Source organism: Oncorhynchus mykiss, chromosome 1 (genome assembly GCF_057628025.1).
Source record: "Oncorhynchus mykiss isolate SJ-2025 chromosome 1, ASM5762802v1, whole genome shotgun sequence".
Lineage (NCBI taxonomy): Eukaryota > Metazoa > Chordata > Actinopteri > Salmoniformes > Salmonidae > Oncorhynchus > Oncorhynchus mykiss.
Window position 1 is genome coordinate 67,943,736 of NC_143022.1, and position 21,475 is coordinate 67,965,210.

The 21,475-nt window shown below is 43.6% G+C and overlaps 3 protein-coding genes and 1 long non-coding RNA gene across 20 annotated transcripts in view; 2 read left to right on the forward strand and 2 right to left on the reverse strand.

The window, feature by feature from the left end:
* Positions 1–3,387: 3,387 nt before the first annotated feature.
* LOC110526927 (PWWP domain-containing protein 2B) lies at positions 3,388–12,941 on the reverse strand. Of its 4 annotated transcripts, none has more exons than XM_090237244.1 (3): positions 12,852–12,941; positions 8,293–10,024; positions 3,388–6,141 (listed from the first exon to the last, which is right to left on the reverse strand). In XM_090237244.1, the coding sequence occupies exon 2, from the start codon at positions 9,661–9,663 to the stop codon at positions 8,293–8,295; it is 1,371 nt and encodes a 456-aa protein (XP_090093370.1). In that variant the 5' UTR covers positions 9,664–10,024; positions 12,852–12,941; the 3' UTR covers positions 3,388–6,141. The 4 variants fall into 4 exon arrangements, with proteins under 4 accessions (XP_090093370.1, XP_021463784.2, XP_021463790.2 ...); XM_021608109.3 differs by having other exon boundaries at positions 8,297–10,024; positions 12,256–12,932; XM_021608115.3 differs by having other exon boundaries at positions 12,256–12,932.
* On the forward strand, positions 6,095–14,323 carry LOC149985615 (uncharacterized). The gene is made up of 2 exons (XR_016496573.1): positions 6,095–6,461; positions 13,866–14,323. It is a non-coding gene; the product is annotated as an uncharacterized LOC149985615 (long non-coding RNA).
* On the reverse strand, positions 13,423–20,711 carry LOC110526944 (leucine-rich repeat-containing protein 27). Of its 9 annotated transcripts, none has more exons than XM_036982780.2 (12): positions 20,517–20,711; positions 18,741–19,046; positions 18,508–18,638; positions 18,355–18,413; positions 17,964–18,116; positions 17,001–17,229; positions 16,423–16,563; positions 15,836–15,941; positions 15,377–15,535; positions 14,516–14,655; positions 13,843–13,969; positions 13,423–13,708 (listed from the first exon to the last, which is right to left on the reverse strand). In XM_036982780.2, exons 2-12 carry the CDS (start codon positions 18,945–18,947, stop codon positions 13,601–13,603), a joined length of 1,560 nt encoding a protein of 519 aa, XP_036838675.1. In that variant the 5' UTR covers positions 18,948–19,046; positions 20,517–20,711; the 3' UTR covers positions 13,423–13,600. The 9 variants fall into 9 exon arrangements, with proteins under 9 accessions (XP_036838675.1, XP_090093393.1, XP_036838667.1 ...); XM_090237267.1 differs by lacking the exon at positions 20,517–20,711 and adding an exon at positions 19,618–19,672; XM_036982772.2 differs by lacking the exon at positions 20,517–20,711 and adding an exon at positions 19,572–19,663.
* The window catches only part of LOC110526969 (serine/threonine-protein kinase 32C), a 150,753-nt gene continuing 149,855 nt past the window's right edge, over positions 20,578–21,475 (forward strand). For 3 of the 6 annotated variants that reach the window (XM_021608144.3, XM_090237309.1, XM_090237316.1), the window contains exon 1: positions 20,578–20,718. In XM_021608144.3, coding sequence (XP_021463819.1) covers positions 20,637–20,718 — 82 coding nt within the window. In that variant the 5' untranslated portion in view covers positions 20,578–20,636. The remainder of the gene's footprint in view (positions 20,719–21,475) is intronic. The other 3 variants (XM_090237305.1, XM_090237324.1, XM_090237301.1) reach the window with 2 other exon arrangements.

Below are 21,475 nucleotides of genomic sequence, written 5' to 3' on the forward strand. Positions count from 1 at the left end.
GGATTAAAAAGAGGCAGAGTGTGTTTATTGTGTGAGCATGTGTGTTTTTATATAAACAGTGGAGCGGTTAACCTTGATATTGCTCATTTCCCTGCTCCAGGGGACTGGTTGGGACATGCAGGACAAAAAGGAGCTGTAGATTTAAAGACCCAGATGCAATTAGCCTGTTTCCACCTCTCCTTTCTACATGAGCAAACAGATGGCTGGGGCCCACTCAGCAGAGATGCAGCCCACTGCGGTGTCCCACCAGGCAGGGCACCTGCAGAGAGACAGAGTGCAGGATAGACCCTTTGGCTGAGATAGGCATTCAGTATCCTATTCTTCTCTACTGAAATATGGTTATGGGAACATAAATGGTTCTGAACTGAAGGCTGTGCTCGTTACAAAATAACCACTGCACTACGGTGAATTGAAGCTAGAATGTAGGCTGCTAGTGCGATTGTATCACTTAATGTAGGCCACACTGGATATCACAATCTGTATAGCAGATCTTTCTCCTTTCCCCATTGGTCGCTACCATCATTCTGAAGGTCTCCTAAGAGTCTCTTTGTTGGAGGTGTGTATATGTGTGTTGTGTGCCCCTCTGAGCACAAACTAGAATAAAGATAGGTATCCTTGGAACCAACCAACACAACCATATTCACCACAGGGTTTCGAAAACACTGCAAGCCTGCATTCCTTCCCCTTACTTCACCAGCATAGAATGAGGTTCTAGGGGTGGAATGGATGCTTGGCAACAATTACTGAGCAAAGTGCAGCTCTGAGCATGATGGTCAGCACTATGCCCGCAGGCAAAGACGGTACTTGTCGAGCCATGAAAACACGTAAAACCGACAAAACAACAACGATATCCATGGAGGAAAAATCACACGCAATTATCAAAAGCACAATTTGCTGTATGCCTGTTGCGGAAAAAAAATAGCTCACTGACATTTTAGCGGGGTGCGCCTCGAGCTATCTGCAGTATCCAGTCTTTATTCATCATATTTGGACACGTTTAGGGCCAAAGGAAACAGCTTGGAATGAGAGCTATGAAATCTCTGGCAGCAGGGAGAAGAACAGGTCAGTGGTATGAGAGGAGTCTGGGGTGGGAGCACGAGGCTGAGCTTCTGAGGTTCCTGGTAAGATGATCTGATTGGGAGACGGGGGGGGGATTGGATTGGCCGGCGTGCTGCTATCCCCCTGGTTATGCAGTAATGACATAGATACAGTCCTATATCTGACCCAGCAGTCGGGGGTGGGGGGTTATATAAATCAACACTGACATGACTTCAAATGAATGAGAGGCATCCAGGATGCTGGAAAGAGTAGAGCAACAAAGCAGCCCGTCAGTATCAACTCAGTATAATGCAAGCAAGGGTTCAAATTGGGGACGACGAGGCGGAGAGGTATGGACGACAGGATGGATAGATGAGAGTTTAGATTTCAATTCGATTAGCAGTTCGTTCTTTACTTAAAATCATGAAAATAGTTCAACGCGGGTAGTCAATCCCTGTGATAATAAGGGGAGGATGACTATCAGATCACCAATGGGGCGAGTGGAGGACGAGTAGTTGTTTTAGACTATGTACCAGATACTGTGCCTGTCTGAATAGCCATACTTGCGTTCTAAATACACTGAACAAAATTATGAACGCAACATGTAGCGTTGGTCCAATGTTTCATGAGCTGAAATAAAACATCCTAGAAATGTTTCATATGCACAAAAGGTTTTTTTTTCTCTCAAATTCTGTGCACAAATTTGTTTACATCCCTGTTTAGTGAGCATTTCTCCTTTGCCAAGAGAATCCATCCACCTGACAGGTGTGGCATATCAAGAAGCTGATTAAACAGCATGATCATTACACAACTTGAGCTGGGCACAATAAAAGGCCACTCGAAAATATTCTGTTGTCACCAAACACAATTACCACAGATGTCTAAAGTTGGCATGCTGACTGCAAGAATGTCCACCAGAGCTGTTGGCAGAGATTTGAATGTTAATTTCTCTACCATAAGCCGTCTCCAACTTAGTTTTAGAGAATTTAGCACTACGTCCAACCAGCCTCATAACCGCAGACCATGAGTAACCAAGTCATCCCAGGACATCCACATCCGGACAGCTAATGAAACTGTGGGTTTGCGAAACAAAATTTCTGCACAAACTGTCAGAAACGGTCTCAGGGAAGCTCATCGGAGTGCTTATTGTCTTCACCAGGGTCTTGACCTGACTGCAGTTCGGAGTCGCAACCGATGTCAGTGGACAAATGCACACCTTAGATTCCTACTGGCACGCTGGAGAAGTGTGCTCTTCAAGGATGAATCCCAGTTTCAACTGTACCGGACAGATGGCAGACTGTCTGGCGCTGTATGGGCATCAATGTGTGAACAGAGTGCCCCCACGGTGGCGATGGGTTATGGTATGGGCAGGCATAAGCTACGGACAACGACCACAATTGCATTTTATCAATGGCAATTTGAATGCAGAGATTCCGTGACGAAATCCTGGAGGCCCATCGTGGTGCCATTCATCCACCGCCATCACCTCATGTTTCAGCATGATAATGCACAACCCCTTGTCGCAAGGATCTGTACACAATTCCTGGAAGCTGAAAATGTCCCAGTTCTTCCATGGCCTGCATACTCACCTGACACGTCACCCACTGACTGGTTTTCTGATCCACTCCCCTACCTTTTAAAAAAAAAAAAATCAGGTATCAGTGACCAACAGATGCATATCTGTATTCCCAGTCATGTGAAATCCATAGATTATGGTCCAACTAATTAACTTCTATTGAATGATTTCCTTACATAAACTGTAACTCAGGAAAATCTTACAAATTGTAGTATGTTGCGTTTATATTTTTGTTCAGTGAAGTAGCCATTTTAGGTATGCGAAAAAAAGTCTTATAGTATGTGACATACAAATAAAAATAAAAAAACGAGTATGCTTTAAATGCCAGGATGTTAGTGTCATTTCATCTAGTAGAATTCGCTGCACACTTTTGAGGAAGAGAATTGTCTTTCTAGACTGACCTGTGTTTGACACTGACAATGAGGACACGCTGTACCCAAATGAACGAATGGCATTAGATGACACATTCTCAGAATGGGTGTGCCTAGTTTGCCGATACTTGTTGCTTATCGCATTAGTTTGACTAAATAGTACATTCTAAATAGTATGTAGTATAATTTGTACACAGTATGTAGTTTAGTAAGTAATAGGCAAGAGATTTCAGACATGGCTACTGCCTCAAGTGAGTAAAGAGGTGGAGAATGGTTGCATAAAGTTAAGGCTGGCTAGGCTGGACTTAGAGCACAGGAGTGCTGCTGACACATGAGAATTAAACTACATAAAAAAGGTAGTCATAACTGATAGGAGTACATTGAAATACACAAACCAGCAGATGCCAAGTATTGCCTGTATATTTTATTTTACGTACAGTACATATACAAAAAAAACTGAAAATGGCCAATAACATTGACCAACGAGGGCAACAGCAGACAGCCATGTTGCTCATCAAAACACAACATTTCCTGACATCCGCTTCCATCTTAATCATAAAACAGGTGAAAGGAGCTAGGCACTCTCTCCTTCCACACTCCTAAAGAGTCAACAAAAACCAAAGGGATTCAAAATGGAGAAAAAAAAACGCATCAGGAGCTCTTGGTCGTGTTCATTGGGGCTTGCAACGGAAAACATTTTGCAACAGAAAACTAAAATTAGCCATTTTTTTATTGGACAAGTACAGGTAGTCCTTGCTTTTTTATTCTGTTTGGGGCCTACTGAACTACCGACACTGGCCAGCAGTATGTGGACACCTGCTTGTCGAACATCTCATTCCAAAAACCATGGGCATGAATATGGAGTTGGTCCCCCCTTTGCTGCTATAACAGCCTCCACTCTTCTGGGAAGGCTTTCCGCTAGATATTGGAACATGCTTCCATTCAGCCATAAGAGCTTTAGTGAGGTTGGGCACTGATGTTGTGCGATTAGGCCTGACTGGCAGTTGGCGTTCCAATTCATCCCAAAGGTGTTCGAAGGGTTTGAGGTCTGGGCTCCGTGTAGGCCAGGCAAGTTCTTCCACACCGATCTTGACAAACCATTTCTGTATTTACCTCGCTTCGTGCACAGGGGCATTGTCCTGCTGAAATAAGAAAGGGCCTTCCCCAAACTGTTGCCACAAAGTTGGAAGCACAGATAAGATTTCCCTTCAATGGAACTAAGGGGGCTAACCATGAAAAACAGCCCCAGACCTTAATTTATCCTCTACCAAACTTGTTGGCACTATGCACCGGGGCAGGTAGCGTTCTGCTGGCATCCGCCAAACCCAGATTCGTCCACCTGACTGTCAGATGGTGAAGCGTGACTCGTCCCTTCAGAGAGAGCATTTCCACTGCTCCAGAGTCCAATGTCATCAAGCTTTACATCACTCCAGCAGACTCTTGCGATTGCGCATTATGATCTTAGGCTGGTGCGTGGCTCTTAGGCCATGTAAACCCATTGTTGCGTCTAGATGTTTCCACTTCACAATAACACCGCTTGCAGTTGACCGGGGCAGCTAAAGCAAGGCAGAAATTTGAGAAACTGACTTGTTGTAAAGGTATCATCCTTTGACGGTGCCACGTTGAAAGTCACTGAGCTCTTCAGTAAGGCCATTCAACTGCCAATGTCTGTCTATGGAGATTGCATGGCGGTGTGCTCAATTGCATACACCTGTCAGCAACGGCTGTGGCTGAAATAGCCGAATACACCAATTCCAAGAATGTCCCTATACTTTTGGCCATGTAGTATATGTTCCGACTCCCCTTCCTTCCCCCCTACATTCCAAAAGTGCTGCTTTCAACTAAGATCAATAAAGGTCGATCCTGCAGTTTCTCCATCTCCAGACATGTAGCCAGTAGTGAGCAGCCACCCATCTCCCCACACACACTCAAAAGAGTTGAATTCACAGTATTCTTACAGCATTTCTGAGTGACCATAAAGCTTTAATTGATGCATAGTGTTTGACACTTTTGTCCACTCTCTCCAGTGGAAACATTTGACGGGGGATAGAACTGGGGTGGGTTGAGAGAATGTACAAAGACACACCGGAGACAAAAATGCAAGAATACAGTGTACACAACCACCCCTGAAAGGATCAATCTCTGGCATCCCAAAACTTAAAAAAAAAAAGTACATCTCCAAGGCCATGGATAGTCAACGTGGGACATTTGAACTCCCGCTGCCTGTCAGTGCTGTAACTCCAGTTAGTGTTCGGACAATGAGCTTACAGCAGGCCACAAAAGGTACAGATAAAGTGCTTTTCTTTACATGACACAAATAATTAAAAGTGAGTCAAAATTAACTCTGGGATCGCTCACAAATAACCCATAGATACCACACTTCTGAAGTATTCAAACCAAACTGAAATGGAAGAGAGAAACGTTTGAAAAAAAAATAAAAAATGTATAAATAACGTTACATCGACGTATCCAACTAGCAACGCTGAAGAAGGCTACAAAGATGAAACACTGTATGATAGAATAAACTACAGTACTATCTCTGGATGGAACAGTTTCACAGTTTCATATTTGGAAAGTAATGAACTTAAGTGTAAGACTTTTCACCAGAAATGTTGTGGATATGCTTCCTGGTCTATTCGAAAAGAGTTGCTGGGCTTCCGATGAGGATGGCACTGGGACTGAACGGACCTGACAAGGTCCTCTGACTGGTTGTCGTTGAACCGCTTCGCGACCAATCGGTCGAGAGGACTGTTCACAAAAGCAGCAGTATGGAGATCTCATGGGATTGTAGAACTTAAATCGTTATGGATAATAAATGGTTACAGATAATAAATACATTCTGATTTGTAGTATGTTGCTATTCAGTTCTATTGAAATGTGGTTACATCTAAAAAATAAAATTTAAAAATACAAAATTGAGGAATTGTTCCGTGTAGTCCATGAGATGCCTCAAAATTGCCCTTTCTTGCTCCCTTATCCAGCCAACAACATTCCACCTGAGCAGCCATTTTCCTCCAGCCATGTGGGGTTGGGAAAATGCTGTATAAATAGTGACCGTGGAAACTGCACACGCTCCCTCTCTCTCCTGGGGATAGATGACTCAAGAGTCAGAGATCCGCAACCTCTGACAGAAGACCATTCTTCCGCCTTCAGCCTCTACACAGAGTGAGAGAGAGAGAGGCGAGAGAGGGAGAAAGAAAGAACAAACAGAGTAATGAGTTTGAGCAAATAATGGCAGTACAAGTTTCCCAGGGAGGGACATTCTAACTGCAGGCCTAGACTTTGCACTGGGAGAGATGTGCATGTAGAATAGATGGATTCTTACTTTACCATTCAAGACAGAACATTTCTACGTGAGTCCAAGACACTGTCTTAACTTTCAGAAGTCACGCTTGGACAATCTCTGGACAGCTGACATGGCAAAAACTATTTCCATCATGAGTGATTCGAAAGAGTGGCATTCTCAACAGCTTCTGGTGAGCATTATGAACAGAGCTCAGTACAGGTACCGTCACACAGCTACTGAGGCGTCGCCAGAGCAAACAGTGGTCCTGGGAGCTGTCTGGCTGTATCATATCACCCTGAGACAATATTTAACCTAGGTGTGTGTGTGTGAAGGGCCTGGTGCTTGGCTACATGGGGTCTGATTCCACACAATCAACAAACGGATACCAGGGGAACATGGGCTTGTGCTTTTGATTGATCAGGCCTAATAATGTTCTATGACAACTAGGGGGATAGGCAGGCTGAGACCAAATCACAAGTCCCTGAGTTCAGTCAACCAAAATCATGAAACTAGCTAAAAATCTACTGGAATGACGGGTGCAAACGTGCACTTATCTAAAATCTCATGACCAAATCAACTCAATGACTTGGTGTGATTTTACTGAAAAGGTGATTTGGTTTAACTCACATTGATTTATTAGCTAGCCATGGCTAAAATACGCTTAAGTTCGTAGTGGCTGTTTAAAGTAATATAATTATTGCCATTTAGCAGAAGCTTTTCCCAAGCAGACTTACAATCCGGCGTGCATAATTTTTTTACAGGCTTAGTTAATCGTTAGAACCTTCTTAGGCGCTTCGTTAAATCTGTGCAGTTTCCCCAAAACCCATTGTAACTAAAGTTCCACTTGAAAAAAAACTCATTATTTATAGGGCTGGGAATTGCCACCTCACGATACTATCACAATACTTAAGTGTTGATACGATATGTATTGCGATTCTCATGATTCTACAGTGCACTTAGACAGTATTCATAACCCTCGACTTATCACACATTTTGTTGTGTTAAGCCTGAATTAAAAATTGATTAAATATTCCCCCCCCCCCCCACCACCCATCTATACACAATAACCCATAAATGACAAAGTGAAAACATGTTTAGATATTTTCGGCAAATGTATAACAAAAATTAAAAACAGAAAGATGTTTCACTGTCTCTGTGACCACAGATAACATCAGAACAAAGTTGACTACCAGTACAAAGTTGCCAATGTCTTCGAAATTGTTACAAACAAGACAAAAATATGCTTAAAATGAAAACAGATGACTCCATTAAAAGATATACACTACATAGGGTTGTATATTTAAATCATATTGAAACCAATTCCATGTTCAACAAATTTGTTTTTTTTGTGCTAATTGTAGGCTAAGCTACTGTCTGTAAGTGTTGCCTCAATATACTATTTCATGATGTGTAACAGCGTGCGCGCAATGATGTGCCAGATCTGTGAATTACTGCATTATTATAGGGTAGTCTAAACATAAGAATAAGCCGACTCAATATTAGCAGCCATTTAGGCCAAGTGATAATATCTCTACTAAGAGTTGATTCGTTGTCAGTATTGTGGAAGAATTCTAATGTTTATGATCCGAGAGCAGCGCTGCCTTCCTTTTGATCCTATCAGTATTGACAGATGCTCCGACGACGACGGACGCACTTGGTGAGCGTTCTCTCTACGAGGCGTTCCGGGGAAATGCATGGGACATCGTCGGCCGGTTTAAGAAAAAACACTTGTAAGCTTCAGTTCCATCCCTATCGGGAAACCGGGCCCTGCTTAGTTAGTTGTAAAAATGCCAAACATTCTTTAAGCAAATACAACCCCAAAAAATGTAATTAAGAATATTTTACTATACAACATTTCCATGCCTGTATGTATGAGATAAGCAAAAATGTAGTTTAGTTTATTCAAAGAGAGGGTGGGTATTTCACCTGAACATTGCCCAACATGTATCCATAAATCAAAGGTACCGCAATAGTGTATTTAGTGAACAAACTCACAAATGGTCTGAGTGTTGTGGACTCACCTACGTTTCGCAGTGAGAGGTGAGTAGAGAGGTGATCTCGGGGCTCATGTGGCCCACGGCCTTGGCAGCTTCCACGATGGCTCGCCGGTACATCCCTTTCTTCTTGCGGTTGAATCGCGACCTGAAGAACTCCCGGAAGGGGGAGAGTTTGGCAACGGACAGCTGGGAGGTAGTGGGCGAGCCGAACCAGGCCACCTTGGCCTCTGGCCACTGGACCTCGCAGTTAGACTCCTCTTTGCGGCTGCCGCTGATGCTGAGCACCCTCGCCGGCCACCAGGGGAACCCATGGATCTTCCCCCACACCACGTCTCCCACGGCCACCGCGTGGCCCTCCTCCGTCACGCACTTGGTCATGCTACGTGTGTGCAGGCGCACGGTGAGTGGCGGCACAGTCTTGCTGTCGTCTTGTGAGATCGAGGAGGACATGGAGGAGATGTGCTCGCCGGGCGCTAGGTCGCACAGCTCTGGGGACGTGCCATCTGAGCTGAAGGATTTGGATTCGTCTAGACTGTCTGTGCTGCACACGGACAGGCTGGAGGAGTCCGCTTTCCTCTTGCGAAGGTTGATGAGCAGCGCAAGGTCACTTTGGCCTCGGTCTACCTCCTCTCCAGAGCTCCCCGACCACAGTTCCATGGGGGTTTTCTCCCCAGAGTCCTCCGAGTGGGGTAGGGGACGAGGAACCGGGACCCCAAAGCTCTTTCTGCTCTGCCTCTCTACCAGCTCTGCATCGTAGACCGTCAGGCTGTCCTCTCCGTCCCCCAGGGTCCTCACTCGAATCTTGGGGGAGGGGAAGTCCAGGACAGCCGTTGGGGGTCTGGGGAGCTTGAGTTTGGGAATGGACACGGTCAGGCCCGTCCTGGTGGCGTCCAGGATGTGGCGCTGCTCCTGGGTCTGGGTTAGGGTGGTGGGCTCGGGCACCTTGCCCAGCTGGCCTTTTAGGCCGTTTTGCATCAGCTGCTTAGGACAGAAGGGCTTGACAGAGCCGTGGACCCGAGCTGGGATCTTCATCACCTCGCCCTTGCCTTGCGGAGTGCTGTAGGAGATCTTGATGACCGGGCTGTGGGGAATGATGTCCACTGCAGGGAACTTTGGTTCCTCATCCCTCTTGTCCTTCCGGAGCCGCTTGCTGTCATAGCCGTTGGGGCCATTCTCCCGCCTCTTGCTGTTATCCTTGGTGGCATCTGCATCCTCTTTCCTGGTCAACTTCACAGACCCGTCTTTGGAGTCTTCATCGCTCTGTGGAGCGTTCTCTTTCCTGGAAGCCTTGGTTGTGGGCATCCCGTCCTTACTGTCCTCGTCACTGTTCAGTGTGTTCTTACACTTCTCGCACAACACCTGCCGGGGGCGGAGTCTGATGGTGCTCATGGTCATCTGCCCGGGCTCTCGGGTCCGCCTCTTCTTCCTTTTAATGGTCCGCGGAGGTGGCTGAGGTACCCATTGACCATAGCTGTGGCGCACCCAAATGGGCTGAGGGAAGGGAGCTCCTTCAAAATATGGAGGGTATGGACCGTGCCCGGCAGGCACTGTTGTGGGCAGAGGGGCTGGGAGACGGGCACCTAGTGGGTCATTTTCAGGGAGCGTGTTTTCATCCTTTGGTCTATGATGTGAAGCCTGGCTGGGAGGTTTAGTAACAGGTTCCTCTCTCAGGACTTCAGGGATTTCACAACCAGGTTTCAATGCAGGGCATTCCACTGGCTTTGAGGTGATATCCGGTAGGCAGAAAAGCCCAGTCCTAAGAGAAAAAGTGAGAAAGAAAATGACTTTAGTATGCTTTGTAGCTTCTGGGTTATTAGATCCAATTATTATGAAGTCAAATTGTTTGCACTCAACTTTATCATTGTGGATAAAGCAAGAATTGAAACTCTTTAGTTTAAGTTCCTGTTCGGGTCAAGAACATTAGCTCTACTAAATCTAAGCACAACAAATGCACTCCTCTGACCTTGTTGCAACACTTTAGCTTGTGTAAAAGACAGCACATTTATCACCTGTGTTGGGTTTTCTACTGGAGTGGGGGTTGGGAGACAGCAAGCAAGCAGGTCGTTGTCTAGTTCGCCTATAGACCACCCCTACAGTCTTGCGCTTCAAACTGAAAAAGCTGAAGTGCGTGTTTTCTCTGTAAATTCACATGTTCCTTTTCATGCCAGTGGCCTACAGGCGTGACGTGTCCAAGCCGGGCTTCTCTAAGGAGCCATTTGAAAAGGGAGTTGAGAGCAGCCAAGGCAGCAGCAACAACATGGCTGTGCTCCACTCTGCTGTCAGAGACAGCAGACAAAGAGACTACAGGATACCCAGGAGCCCCCTCCACTCCATCTGACTGAAAAAAACAACAACCCCGTGAATCACTCGGGACCCAGAGAGAGCCAGGAGATTCACTTGTTTTCGCATCAGTGTCTGCTGGGTGCTTGTGTGTAATGAGATGATGAATTAAAGCACATTTAGGCAGCCCGAAAGGCGTTTCCCCATGAGCGGCTATTGTCACATTTAAATAAAGAGGCCCGGCGAGGCCTGTTTCCTGTGCTTTAGAGGAGACCTTTAAAGGCCCTTCTTGAGCAACACAATCTCAGCCATCACAATGATTGACACAGGCTGGACATAGTGGTTAACAGGCCATGACAAATCCTGTTTCCATTTAACATAGAATGCTGTACATACACTACAACCAAATAAAGAGATCCTGCACAAAGGATACATGACATGGAAACTGGAGACGCACAATTAAGGGAAATGCATTCCTATAAACCTAAAAGAAGAACTCACATTTTGACATTCCCAAAGCAAAATATGCCTGTATGCCAAACCACTGTTCTTTGTTTAAGCTTAGATCTTTTCCACTGGGGACACTGGGGAAGGTCAATCTCAAGGCATTTGGAGTGATCCATCACGCGAATGTGTAGGCCTACATGTCTCAGTGAAGGCCTACCGATATGAAAAGCTGGTAAGATTCTGATGCTGAGTCTATAAATAAATAAACCCAGTGGCATTTAAAAAAGGTGCACCCACTGCACTGTACTAGCATGTACTAGTGCAACACAAGGCCAGTACATGTGACACACACTGCGAGCCAGATAACATGCCCCATATGAATACCAATCATTCAAATAACATTTTATACCTTACCTCTATTGTTAACACCCTATACATAGGCATAAATGGGATTTCTTGCCAACATTGTGTAGTTCACCCTTTGTCAAGTACAAAGTGGACCTATAGCCTAGTTTTTCAGGTGTCTAATTTCCTTGGAAACGCGACAATTAGTGCCATCTTTAACAGCAAAACACAGCTGTATAATCTCTTATTTAGAGTTCAAGTCAATCATTTATAAATAGGCCTACACTGATTGTATCATTAGCTAAGGGTAACATTGGAAGACTGAGTTTAACATAGGCCTACATTACTGAAAGCACAAGAACAGGAGTAGGCAAAATTATAATGTGATGCCCAACACTTTGCATATCTAGTATTAAAACATGTAACCTTAATGTAATAATTACTAGATAGGTAGCTATAAGAATGTATGTACAAAAGTCTAATATGAGAAAGGGTGTTTCAGTAAGGCCAGCCATAGCTGGGTTACATTGTTGGCAGTCTAAATCTTGCCAACATTGAACTAGCTTGATAGTTAACGTTAGCCAGCTAACAATGAGGTAACGTTACCCACGTAAGCATAACTTTTGTTGAAATGCCCATCACGTTACTTTCACGGGGTGGTTGGCTTTATCCAAACTTCCTAGTAATGATACACGTGTTTATATGTTATTAATATGTTCGCTGTAAAAGTGAGCAAATCAGAGTTAGCTGGCTAACGTTAACTAGCAAGCTAGCTACAACCCCTTGGAGTCTATTGTATGATGGCCCATGTAGCTAGTTAGTTAGCATGCTAAATTAGCCAGCAAACATTAGCAGGCTAACCAGCTAATTATTTTGTGATACAAGTATACAGTTATTCGAATAAATAAGACTCACTTTTTGTTGCAATCGAGTAATATCCCCATGTAGCACCTTTCTTGATAGGTAAGCGTCACTACTAGTGTATCGTTAACTATTTGATCAACAGTGACAGGAATCCGAGAGCCGGCCCGCAGCTCCTCGGCCACAGCCTCCATATTTTCCGGCGTGAGGTGTCCGGCTTGGCGGTACTCAAGCCCGGCCCTGGGAGCCACGATCGCCTCTGCTAAAGATGCTTCTCCCTTCTACTTTCGAGCACGGGAGGGTACACCAGGGCACGAAATGACGCCATCACCCCCCACCAAGTCAATTACAACAGTTCTGCCACTGGTGACATCACACAAAGACAGATGATATAAATATTTTGAGGTTGCCCCTCTGTCTTGCTTAAAATTATACCGTTTGGCTTTCCGTTTATTGTTGGCTCATGTAGCCACCATTTCAGAACAATAGCTATTTCATCACTATTAGTTATTATCTAGCTAATACATTTTTTAAAATGTAATTTAACTAGGCAAGTCAGTTAAGAACATTTTTTTTTATTTACACTGACATCCTAGGAACAGTGGGTTGGTTACCTGCCTTGTTCAGGCTCAGACCGAAAGATGTTTTACCTTCTCAGCTCAGGGATTCGATCTGGGCAAACACCGGCAAATGGCCCAGCGCTCTACCCACTAGGCTACCAGCCGCCCCCCGATACATTTCCCCCTTCCATTTTAATGTTATCGTCAGGCCATTTTTTATCGTGCCATTCCAAATTACATATATTCCTACCTTCAAACTGCCCTGGTTTACATGAATCACCCCCATATTTACTGTCTGTATCCAAGCCAACTGTATCAATAAGTAATTTAGGCAGTGCTTGACTTAGGCAGGAGTTATACTGCTTGAGCTCCTGTTCCTCTTATAGAATACTCTTATAGAGCTTCTGCACCTTAATATAAACAGTTCCAGCATCCAAAAGGAGTACCGGAACCTATTGAAGTCAAAGTCAAGCACTGAATTTAGGCTATAGGCACACATACAGTCAAATAAGTATACATGATCAACCTCTGTATAGCTGCTGTACAGTTGCAAGGACCTGAAATACAGTGACCTATTAGGCTGCTATTTAGCACTGATTGACTTGATGAATGAGGGTGTGTTTATCTTGGAACACAAGCACTTTACACTTAACTAATGATGTGCATGTAACAGGCTGAAATGTTTATTGATGAATGGGTATCGGATGCCATTGTAAACTGTTTGTAGAGTGCTATAATTCCATACTACCCTGTCCTGTATGACTTCTTTGCATACAATGTCAATTCATTTAATACGGCAACAATTCTAAATGGCAGTAGGTCTACACACACAAATACTTTCAATTGTCATAGCATCTTGGTGAGTTCTCCCCAGTAAATGCGATGAATCGATACTCGATGTCGCTCTCCTGTTTCCTCTCAGCAAGTTCCGACTGCAATCTCTTGGCCTGAAACAGAAGCAATGGAAGAAAACCACAAAGAAAGAAACACCTAGACATTCATTTAATTCCTGGGGCTGCTGTCATTGAGCACTGAAAATGACTTGACTGGTTACTTGATATACAGTAGAATAGTAACACACTTCCTCCATGTCCTGCCTTGCAGCTTCTGTCTCCTCTTGGGCAGTGCCACTGGGCCTCCTGCGCCTCTCCTGGATCATCTGAACATGGCTCCTGATCCGCTGCTCTAACTCCCGGTCGCGGGCTGCCCTGGGGTCACACAGGTCAAGGGTAAAATGAACCACCATTCCACAAACTAAAGATTCTCTTAGTTACATACCGCTGTGGGTGCTGCATGTTGTTGGTGGTGGAGGATTAGCTGGCTAGCTACAGACTACAGAGACCAGATGCTCGGAGTCCGGACCTGTCTGACCCTGTCCCTAATCAAGACTCCTGATACTTTAACCTGGCTGTGACTGACCAATGCTCCCTCCCTCCACATATACATTTATCACACGATTTCACGCAATTGATTGATTTAATTATTTGTTTATTTATTCCGATGGACTGTACGCTGCAATTCAGCTCTTGTACACCTTGACAATAAACTAAACCTTATACTGAGGTGTACTCTTTTGAATCAATAGTTTACATGAACAGTATTTATTCAAAAGACAGGTACTGGTCTATCGTTGTCAAAATCAAATCAAATTGTATTTGTCACATTCAATACAATAGGTGTAGAACTTGCAGTGAAATGCTTACTTTACAAGCCCTTAGCCCGTGGCTACTGTCAGTAGATTAGCTACATCATACCTGGCTTCCTCGTGTTCCTTCTGGGACAGGAACGAGCTCTGTCTCTGGATCCTCTTTGGTGGGGGGTTGTGGGTCTTGACCTCACCACTTTCAACAACACTACACAGAGACTCTGTGGCGTATGGAGCATTTATCGGTACCTGTACCAAAAAAATACATTCTATAGAAAGCTGGTCTTTTCTTCATACAACCGAAACTGTGAACTTACAGTAAGTTAAGGATGGATGATAGGTCTATCAGTGACACAGATTGACTACTACTATCCTGGCACATTGCTGAAGAGGTCAGATATGAGATATACAGCTATGGGTTGCTTTCTTTTTTATTTATTTTTGAGGACCTGAGGGTCCATGCCAAATCTTTTCACCCTCATGAGGTGGAAGAGGCGTTGTCATGTCCTCTTCACGACTATGGTGGTATGTGTGGACCATGATTTTTTAATTGAACCTTTATTTAACTAGGCAAGTCAGTTAAGAACAATTCTTATTTTACAATGATGGCCTGACAATTCCTTAGTGATATGGTCACCAAGGAACTTGAAGCTCTAGACCTGCTCCACTACAGCCCCGTCGATGTGGATGGGGGCGTGCTCAGCTCTCTGTTTCCTGTAGTCCATGATCAGTTCCTTTGTCTGTGACGTTGAGGGAGAGGTTGTTGTCCTGGCACCACACTGCCAGGTCTCTGACCTCCTCCCTATAGGTCGGTCGTCTCATCGTTGTCGGTGATCAGCCCTACCACCGTCGTGTCGTCTGCAAACTTAATGATGGCGTTGGAGTTGTGTGCGGCCACGCAGTCTAGTCTGCTGCTTTGTATCTGACTGTGTGCGTGTGCGCTAGCATTCTGTGGAAGGGTTATGTTTACCAGCTGTGGTGCAGCCTCGCTGGGGACATCTGACTGCAGGATGACTGACTCGGCACACTGGAGGCACAGTGATCCATCGTTAGCTAGGCCTGTCGCTGCCCCTGACCTGGACAGCCTCAACTGAGTGTCTGCGCAGCCTGACGCTATCTTTTTCAACGTCTGCTCACCCAGAATGAAAACAAGGACTCCAGTCAGTCAGTCTCTCTCTTTCTACTCTAACTTCTCTCAGACAGTTTCCTTATAACAAGAACAGAACTGAAAACATTTTTATAATTCAAATGTTCTCCCTTTCCAATGACTGTGAAAGCCTTTCCTCGGGCTGGTGTTATGCTGCCCTCCTCTGGTCATTGGAAAGGGAGAACATTTGAATCAGAAAAATGCTTTCAGTTCTGTGAGTGAACAAATGGTGTATTCCAAAAATAGAATGGGAGTGAAAGCAGACATACAGAACAGACATACCTCTTCTCTTCTATGTCTCTCACGCCTTTCCTGCTTGTGCTCTAAGATTTTCCTCTCCTGCATGACCCTAGCATGAGTACGCCATTCCTTGAGGAGCTCTTGGTCTCTAAGGGAAAAGAAAGGCAAGGCCATATAAAGCACTGTGAGGAATTCATTACCCTATAAACACTGATCTAAGTTTGGTTTTATTTTGTTTAGGTCAGGATTGGGGTGGGATAAGCTCATCTTAGACCTTGCTGGATTTCTTTACCTACCCCTTATTGGCATTGGCCTTTGCAGACACATAATATTGATCCCTCCCTTTCTGGGACTTCATCAAATGCCAATTTGACACAATACACCCCTGCTTTCTGAAACTGCAAGTAGAGAGACAATTCTCTCTCACCCCTGGTATAACATAGTTAGCAACTAAATACTGTATGTAATTCATGTGATTCGAAAGGCCATGACATTGCTTACTGTAGCATTCATCAATTGTTGATCTCTGAAGGGCTTGACTCTCTTAAGTAGGGAGTCAGAGGTATAGCTAACTGATGTGAGATAATCTGTTGGGTTCTATAAAAATCCAACACTATTAACTTACTTACTTCCTCCTTTGTTCAAGAATGGCTTGTTTTTCTTTAAGCTCTTTCATTGCAGCCAGTCTTCTCTCCTCTGACCTCTTCCAGTACTGCGTGTCAAAGGGAGGGAGCTCGGGAAATATATTTCCCCTGGTAATCTCTTTCTTTCTGACAAAGAAATCAAAATAAAATGTTTTATTTTTTTATTGCTCTCAGAAGGACCGTGTCCCTACAGAACCTGGGAGATTTTATCGCTAGGCCTCCTCCTCAGAGACTGTCATAAAAATATTCTTAAACTGTCCATGCAGTATTTTCCATCTCAATAGCCTATTCATCTACAGTGGCTCCCTCTCTTTTCACCTTTCCTTCACAGCATTTAATTCCTCAGAGAAAGCATCCACCATATTGCTTTCACCTATCATTGCTAGCCTCGTAAACCATACTGTCCACTGTCCTGAGTATAGTGGCACGTCTGGTTGAAGAGTTTGGCAGTTCAAATAAGGAGAGAACACCATAGACTACTGAGTTTCCCCTAGATCTGCAGTTACCAGATGCCTGCCATTTCTCCCAAAACTTTACCAGAGGTTGAACCTTTTTGACTTGACCTTTTAATGACGGGCAGAGGGTATGTCTTGTGGCCTCTATCACCCTCTGCTGCTCTAGGGAGGCGTGAAATAGGGAGGGCATAGCCCAACTCAGCTCTGTCCATTTGGCTCATCTTCTGCCTCAGCTCTCTGAACCTCTGCAGTTCATCTTCATCCACCACCTCTTCACACAGGTCCAAACTGGACTTTACAAGCTCTGTCAACTGTAGCTTCTCCACTGGGGGCATGTCTGCAACCAAAACATCAACAAGAACTTTCCATGAAAATGATTACGGTAGCAAAATAATACATCTGTCACTTCCTATATAAACAATTGTCCTCTTCTGGATCTTTTGCATCAATGCTGAAATAAAAGTTTTAGTGAATACTAGATGTAAAGTTGAAGCTGTAATGAGCCCAAAGTAAGCATGTCCCCTCATTCACGAAATAACATGATGAAATCTGGTGTGACATGATCTGAATGCCGGCATATTGCCCTTGCAGTGACAACCTAATATCCATCAAGATGAAATTACCTTTCCAGAGAGACAGTGAGCCTTGATCCTCTTTTTTAATAACATGAATATATAAAGATATAATAGGGCACCTTTGTTCTAGGTGTAAGCTTTCTGCTGAGGGGTGCCTTGGTGCCTTGGCTGGTTACCAATAGGCACTACTAGACAGTGGTTGATGACAAAGCGCCTCTGTTAGAAGCCCACTGGTTATCGATCATTTTAATCGGGCTAAAAATATTACTGGCTAGAGCTGCACAAAAAGTCTGCCTGCTGCATGCACCGTCTCCAAGGGAACAGAAGTCACACCACTGAAGTGGAACAAGGGCAAGGAGCTATTTTGGTGGCCAGCCTTTCTTTCTTATACAATAGAACAGATGGCGGTGGGCGTGTTCAGAAGGGCGGACACCACACAAACACCTTGCCGTCACATTGTTCAACTTCATCAGGTGACATTACAGTTATCATTCACCTGGAAGAGAGTTCCGCACACTAACCGGTCGTTCGGCCATGGCACTCCGTAGGTACTGTAGGATGCATTGGAGGCCCTGCCCCACAACCTCTTGAGGTGGAAACGTGATGGGGCAATGCCTCAAACTCAGGGCCTTGAGAGTAATCACGTTACCTGAGAAGTACAAACACATATGTCAGAAAAAGTAATGCAGTTCACAGCTGGAGTTGGGTCACTGAAGAATAAGCTGGGGAAAAAACAACATGTCCCCCCCCCACTCTTCCAGTAAAGGAAATGAAGTCCAAGCATTCTATCCCAAAATACTGTCAAAAATCACTGAATACTGTTGATAAAATGCAATGATGTTCTTGTGTAAAGGATTAAGGAAACAAGGTGACAGAATTCAACTCACCCAATTCCAGTGGAAGCTCTGTGATAGGATTCCCTTCTAGCAGCAACGTTTTCAGACATCTGCATCAACCAATTAATACATGAATCCATTAAAATCCACAGCACATCTACAAATATTTTGGTTGAAAAGCCCATACAAACTAGCCTAAAATACCTGTGTAGACCAATTTTTGCAGGAAGGGCTGTGATTTGGTTATTTCTGAGATCTAACCACACCAAGTTTGACAAACTGGTGAACAGCGTATCCGGAAGCCTGGATATTTCATTACCTTCAAGATACAAATTCTTAAAACAACAGGAAGATACAGTTAGAGAGGATACAGTTAGTTCTGAATAACAAAGCATATTCTTGAAAATAATAGCATCGGAATAATCTGCTTGGCCTACCTTTAAAGTAGTGTTCTTCAAAATGCAATCCACAACATATTTGAAGTTTCTTCTGCTGAAATATTGGGTGTCAGATGTGACATACTCAGTGATCTGTATAGGTCCAACACACTCTGGTAGAATGTGCGGGGTATGTGTTTTCACAGCATTATCACCACAATCAAGGCTTAAATGAAGGTCAGTAATTTCCTTTTCTAAGGAAGACATTGCTGCTGTGCTGTTATCTCATTTGGTCAGTTAGTGAGCAGTTGTATCCTTCAGCCCATCATCAAAGTGCCATCTTGAAATTGTCAACGCCCATGATAGCTAGAGGGAGAAACAAGAATATGTCAGACATGAAACTCATCTTCCAGTTAAATACAGTGACAGTCAAATTAATGTCCTGGCCCTTTGGGAGAAATGAATCATTAAACGTGTAAAAACTCTCGACCAGATATTGATGTAACGTTAACAAGCATAGATCACATCCGTGAGACACCCCATTGTTGGATACAACTAAAATTGAACTCATGATACTGAAATGTGAACAACTGTTAGCTATAGCTATGTTAGCTACTTTGTCCACATGGAATATTTCTGACATGCAACATTTTAAACGTAGGCTAAGGTTAGTCAGCTTACGCGTTTAGCGTTACCATAACTGTTAGCTCGCTAACGCGTTAGATATGCAAACCCAAAACATTTGGTGAAGATATTGTACAACGCGTCATTCATCATCCTAATCCAAGCAATCACTCCAATGTATAAGAACGTATGAATTATAGGATTATCAACAAGCTGAAGTAAATACATTCAACTTTTGTAGAGGCATTAGCTAGATAGTTTATTTACCTAGCTAGCTAGTAGTTAGCCAACTAGTCGTGTGATCAGCTATTACCATGGTAACCGTGGTGGCAGGACAACATCAAATACAGGGCGTGTCAATAATCAAACAGTGGCATGTGACGCAATTAACAAGTCTCTTCCGCATCATTGGCCTAGAGAGGGGCCGTTTTTGTTGACTTTTAGGTTGACAGACAAACCAAAAGTAAAAATAAAAAAAACACTTGTTTTTAAATGAGGAAAGGAACGAAAATCTAAGTATTCATAGTATTATTATAATGTCCCATTAAGTATCATCCACGCCATGCCTAACTAGCATCAATTTCCTAAATTAACCATAACTCAACCATTTACTGCGTAGATATGTTGTGTCTTGTGATGTTGTCTGAATAGGTTATCTGCATGCAATGACTGTTTATAGCCTACTTTTTTTGCAAAGCAAAATCATTTTCTGCATTTTTTTTTTACAGAAATCTAGACATATCCCATTCACACTGTATGCCATGAAGAAGCATGAAGTGGAATCTCACATCTGTTAATGATGTAGCCTATTCTAAGGTCAGGGAAGTAAAGTGTTAACCCCATTTTCAATGATCTGGCGCCACCCTTTTCCTAATTAGATTCGCATTTTCGCAATGACCGTATCCAGTTAGAGAATATACAGCAGCACTTCCTATAATATTGAAAAATGTTCTTAAGGTCTAGCCGCTAGAACGAGAGCTGCAGAGAGGCTGGGTTCTTCACATGCATGACAGTGAGACTCAAACGTCGACTAGAGAACTGTCACACACGGCTCCGCGAACATAAGTCAGTTGAGGACGGGAAGAGAAAAATAGGAAAGCCGATTGTTTATATTTTTAAAACAGTATTGAGGCTCACTATCCGATCTAATCTATCGTCTTTGTTGTTTTAGTGAGGCAAAGTCGCAGTGCGTAAATGAGATAAAAAACAAACCTTTTTTTTTAGAATCAATAACAGGAGGGAGCGATGCATTTGTTCAACGTGTCCAACACACAGCTGTAGTTTTTTTTTTTTTTTTAACGAGCGAGGAATGCTATCTGAGCTCGCGCATCAATGTTTCACTGGGGCAAGTGGAAGAAGAGGATGGGCGCGAATAGTTCTTCTAAGAGACCGGTCTACGATGAAAAGGAAGATGGTAAGAAAACACAAAGCATTGCTTGCTATTCGTTTGAGTTCATGGTGAACTACAGTGCAACGTTGTAGCGCCACTCAAATTGCACGTGAGTCAAAGTTAGTGTAGCCTTCTGAAGGCTACATTCATTGGATCAAGCAATTCCATCCCTGTGTTGCCTACTGCTTGTACAATAGGTGACGATGTGCATTCTAGGCTAAACTCGTTACACCTCGAGAATTTTGGAGGAAATATTTCTCAAATAATATCCTCCTCAAGCAAGGTCTTGCTTGCAGCCTAGATATGAAAGGAGAGGTCGGGGGTGTGGTGTTAAACTTTAGATTGGACACTGAAACAAAATGTAAAATGTATGGCATACATAGTCTAGCAACTAACATCATATTTCACACCTGTTTTTGCCAAACTATGCCAATGTAATGTTTGTTGTTCTTTATGGCAAGAAAACTGTTCCAGAAAGATGACACTGAAATATTGGTTGCAATCTATTTATTCTGTAGATCAATCAAGTGGTTAGTGTCTAAAGCCATTATCATTACTTATGGGGATCACATACAATGCAGAAGTCTCATTGTTTTCTTGTTATTCTTCAGCCTTTCCAGAAGGAACATTTTCCCTATCATTCTCTGTAAAAAAAAAATAAGATGGTGTTGGCTGAATGCAAAGAAATATAAGCATGTGAAGTTGTTATTTTCAGTAATTTAGCACACTCTTATCCAGAGTGACTTACAGTGAGTGCAGTTTTCATACTTAATAAAAAATA

Bases quoted from the DNA above. Each gene is read 5' to 3' on its own strand.
- LOC110526927 (XM_021608109.3), bottom strand. From the start codon at position 12,395: ATGGAGGCTGTGGCCGAGGAGCTGCGGGCCGGCTCTCGGATTCCTGTC. The intron at 10,025-12,255 runs GTGAGTCTTATT...TTTTTCTCTTAG, and splicing joins TTACTCGATTGCAACAAAAA to GACTGGGCTTTTCTGCCTAC.
- LOC110526944 (XM_036982780.2), bottom strand. From the start codon at position 18,947: ATGTCTTCCTTAGAAAAGGAAATTACTGACCTTCATTTAAGCCTTGAT. The intron at 18,639-18,740 runs GTAGGCCAAGCA...TGTTGTTTTAAG, and splicing joins TGAAGAACACTACTTTAAAG to AATTTGTATCTTGAAGGTAA. The intron at 15,942-16,422 runs GTAAGTAAGTTA...CTTTTCCCTTAG, and splicing joins ATTCTTGAACAAAGGAGGAA to AGACCAAGAGCTCCTCAAGG.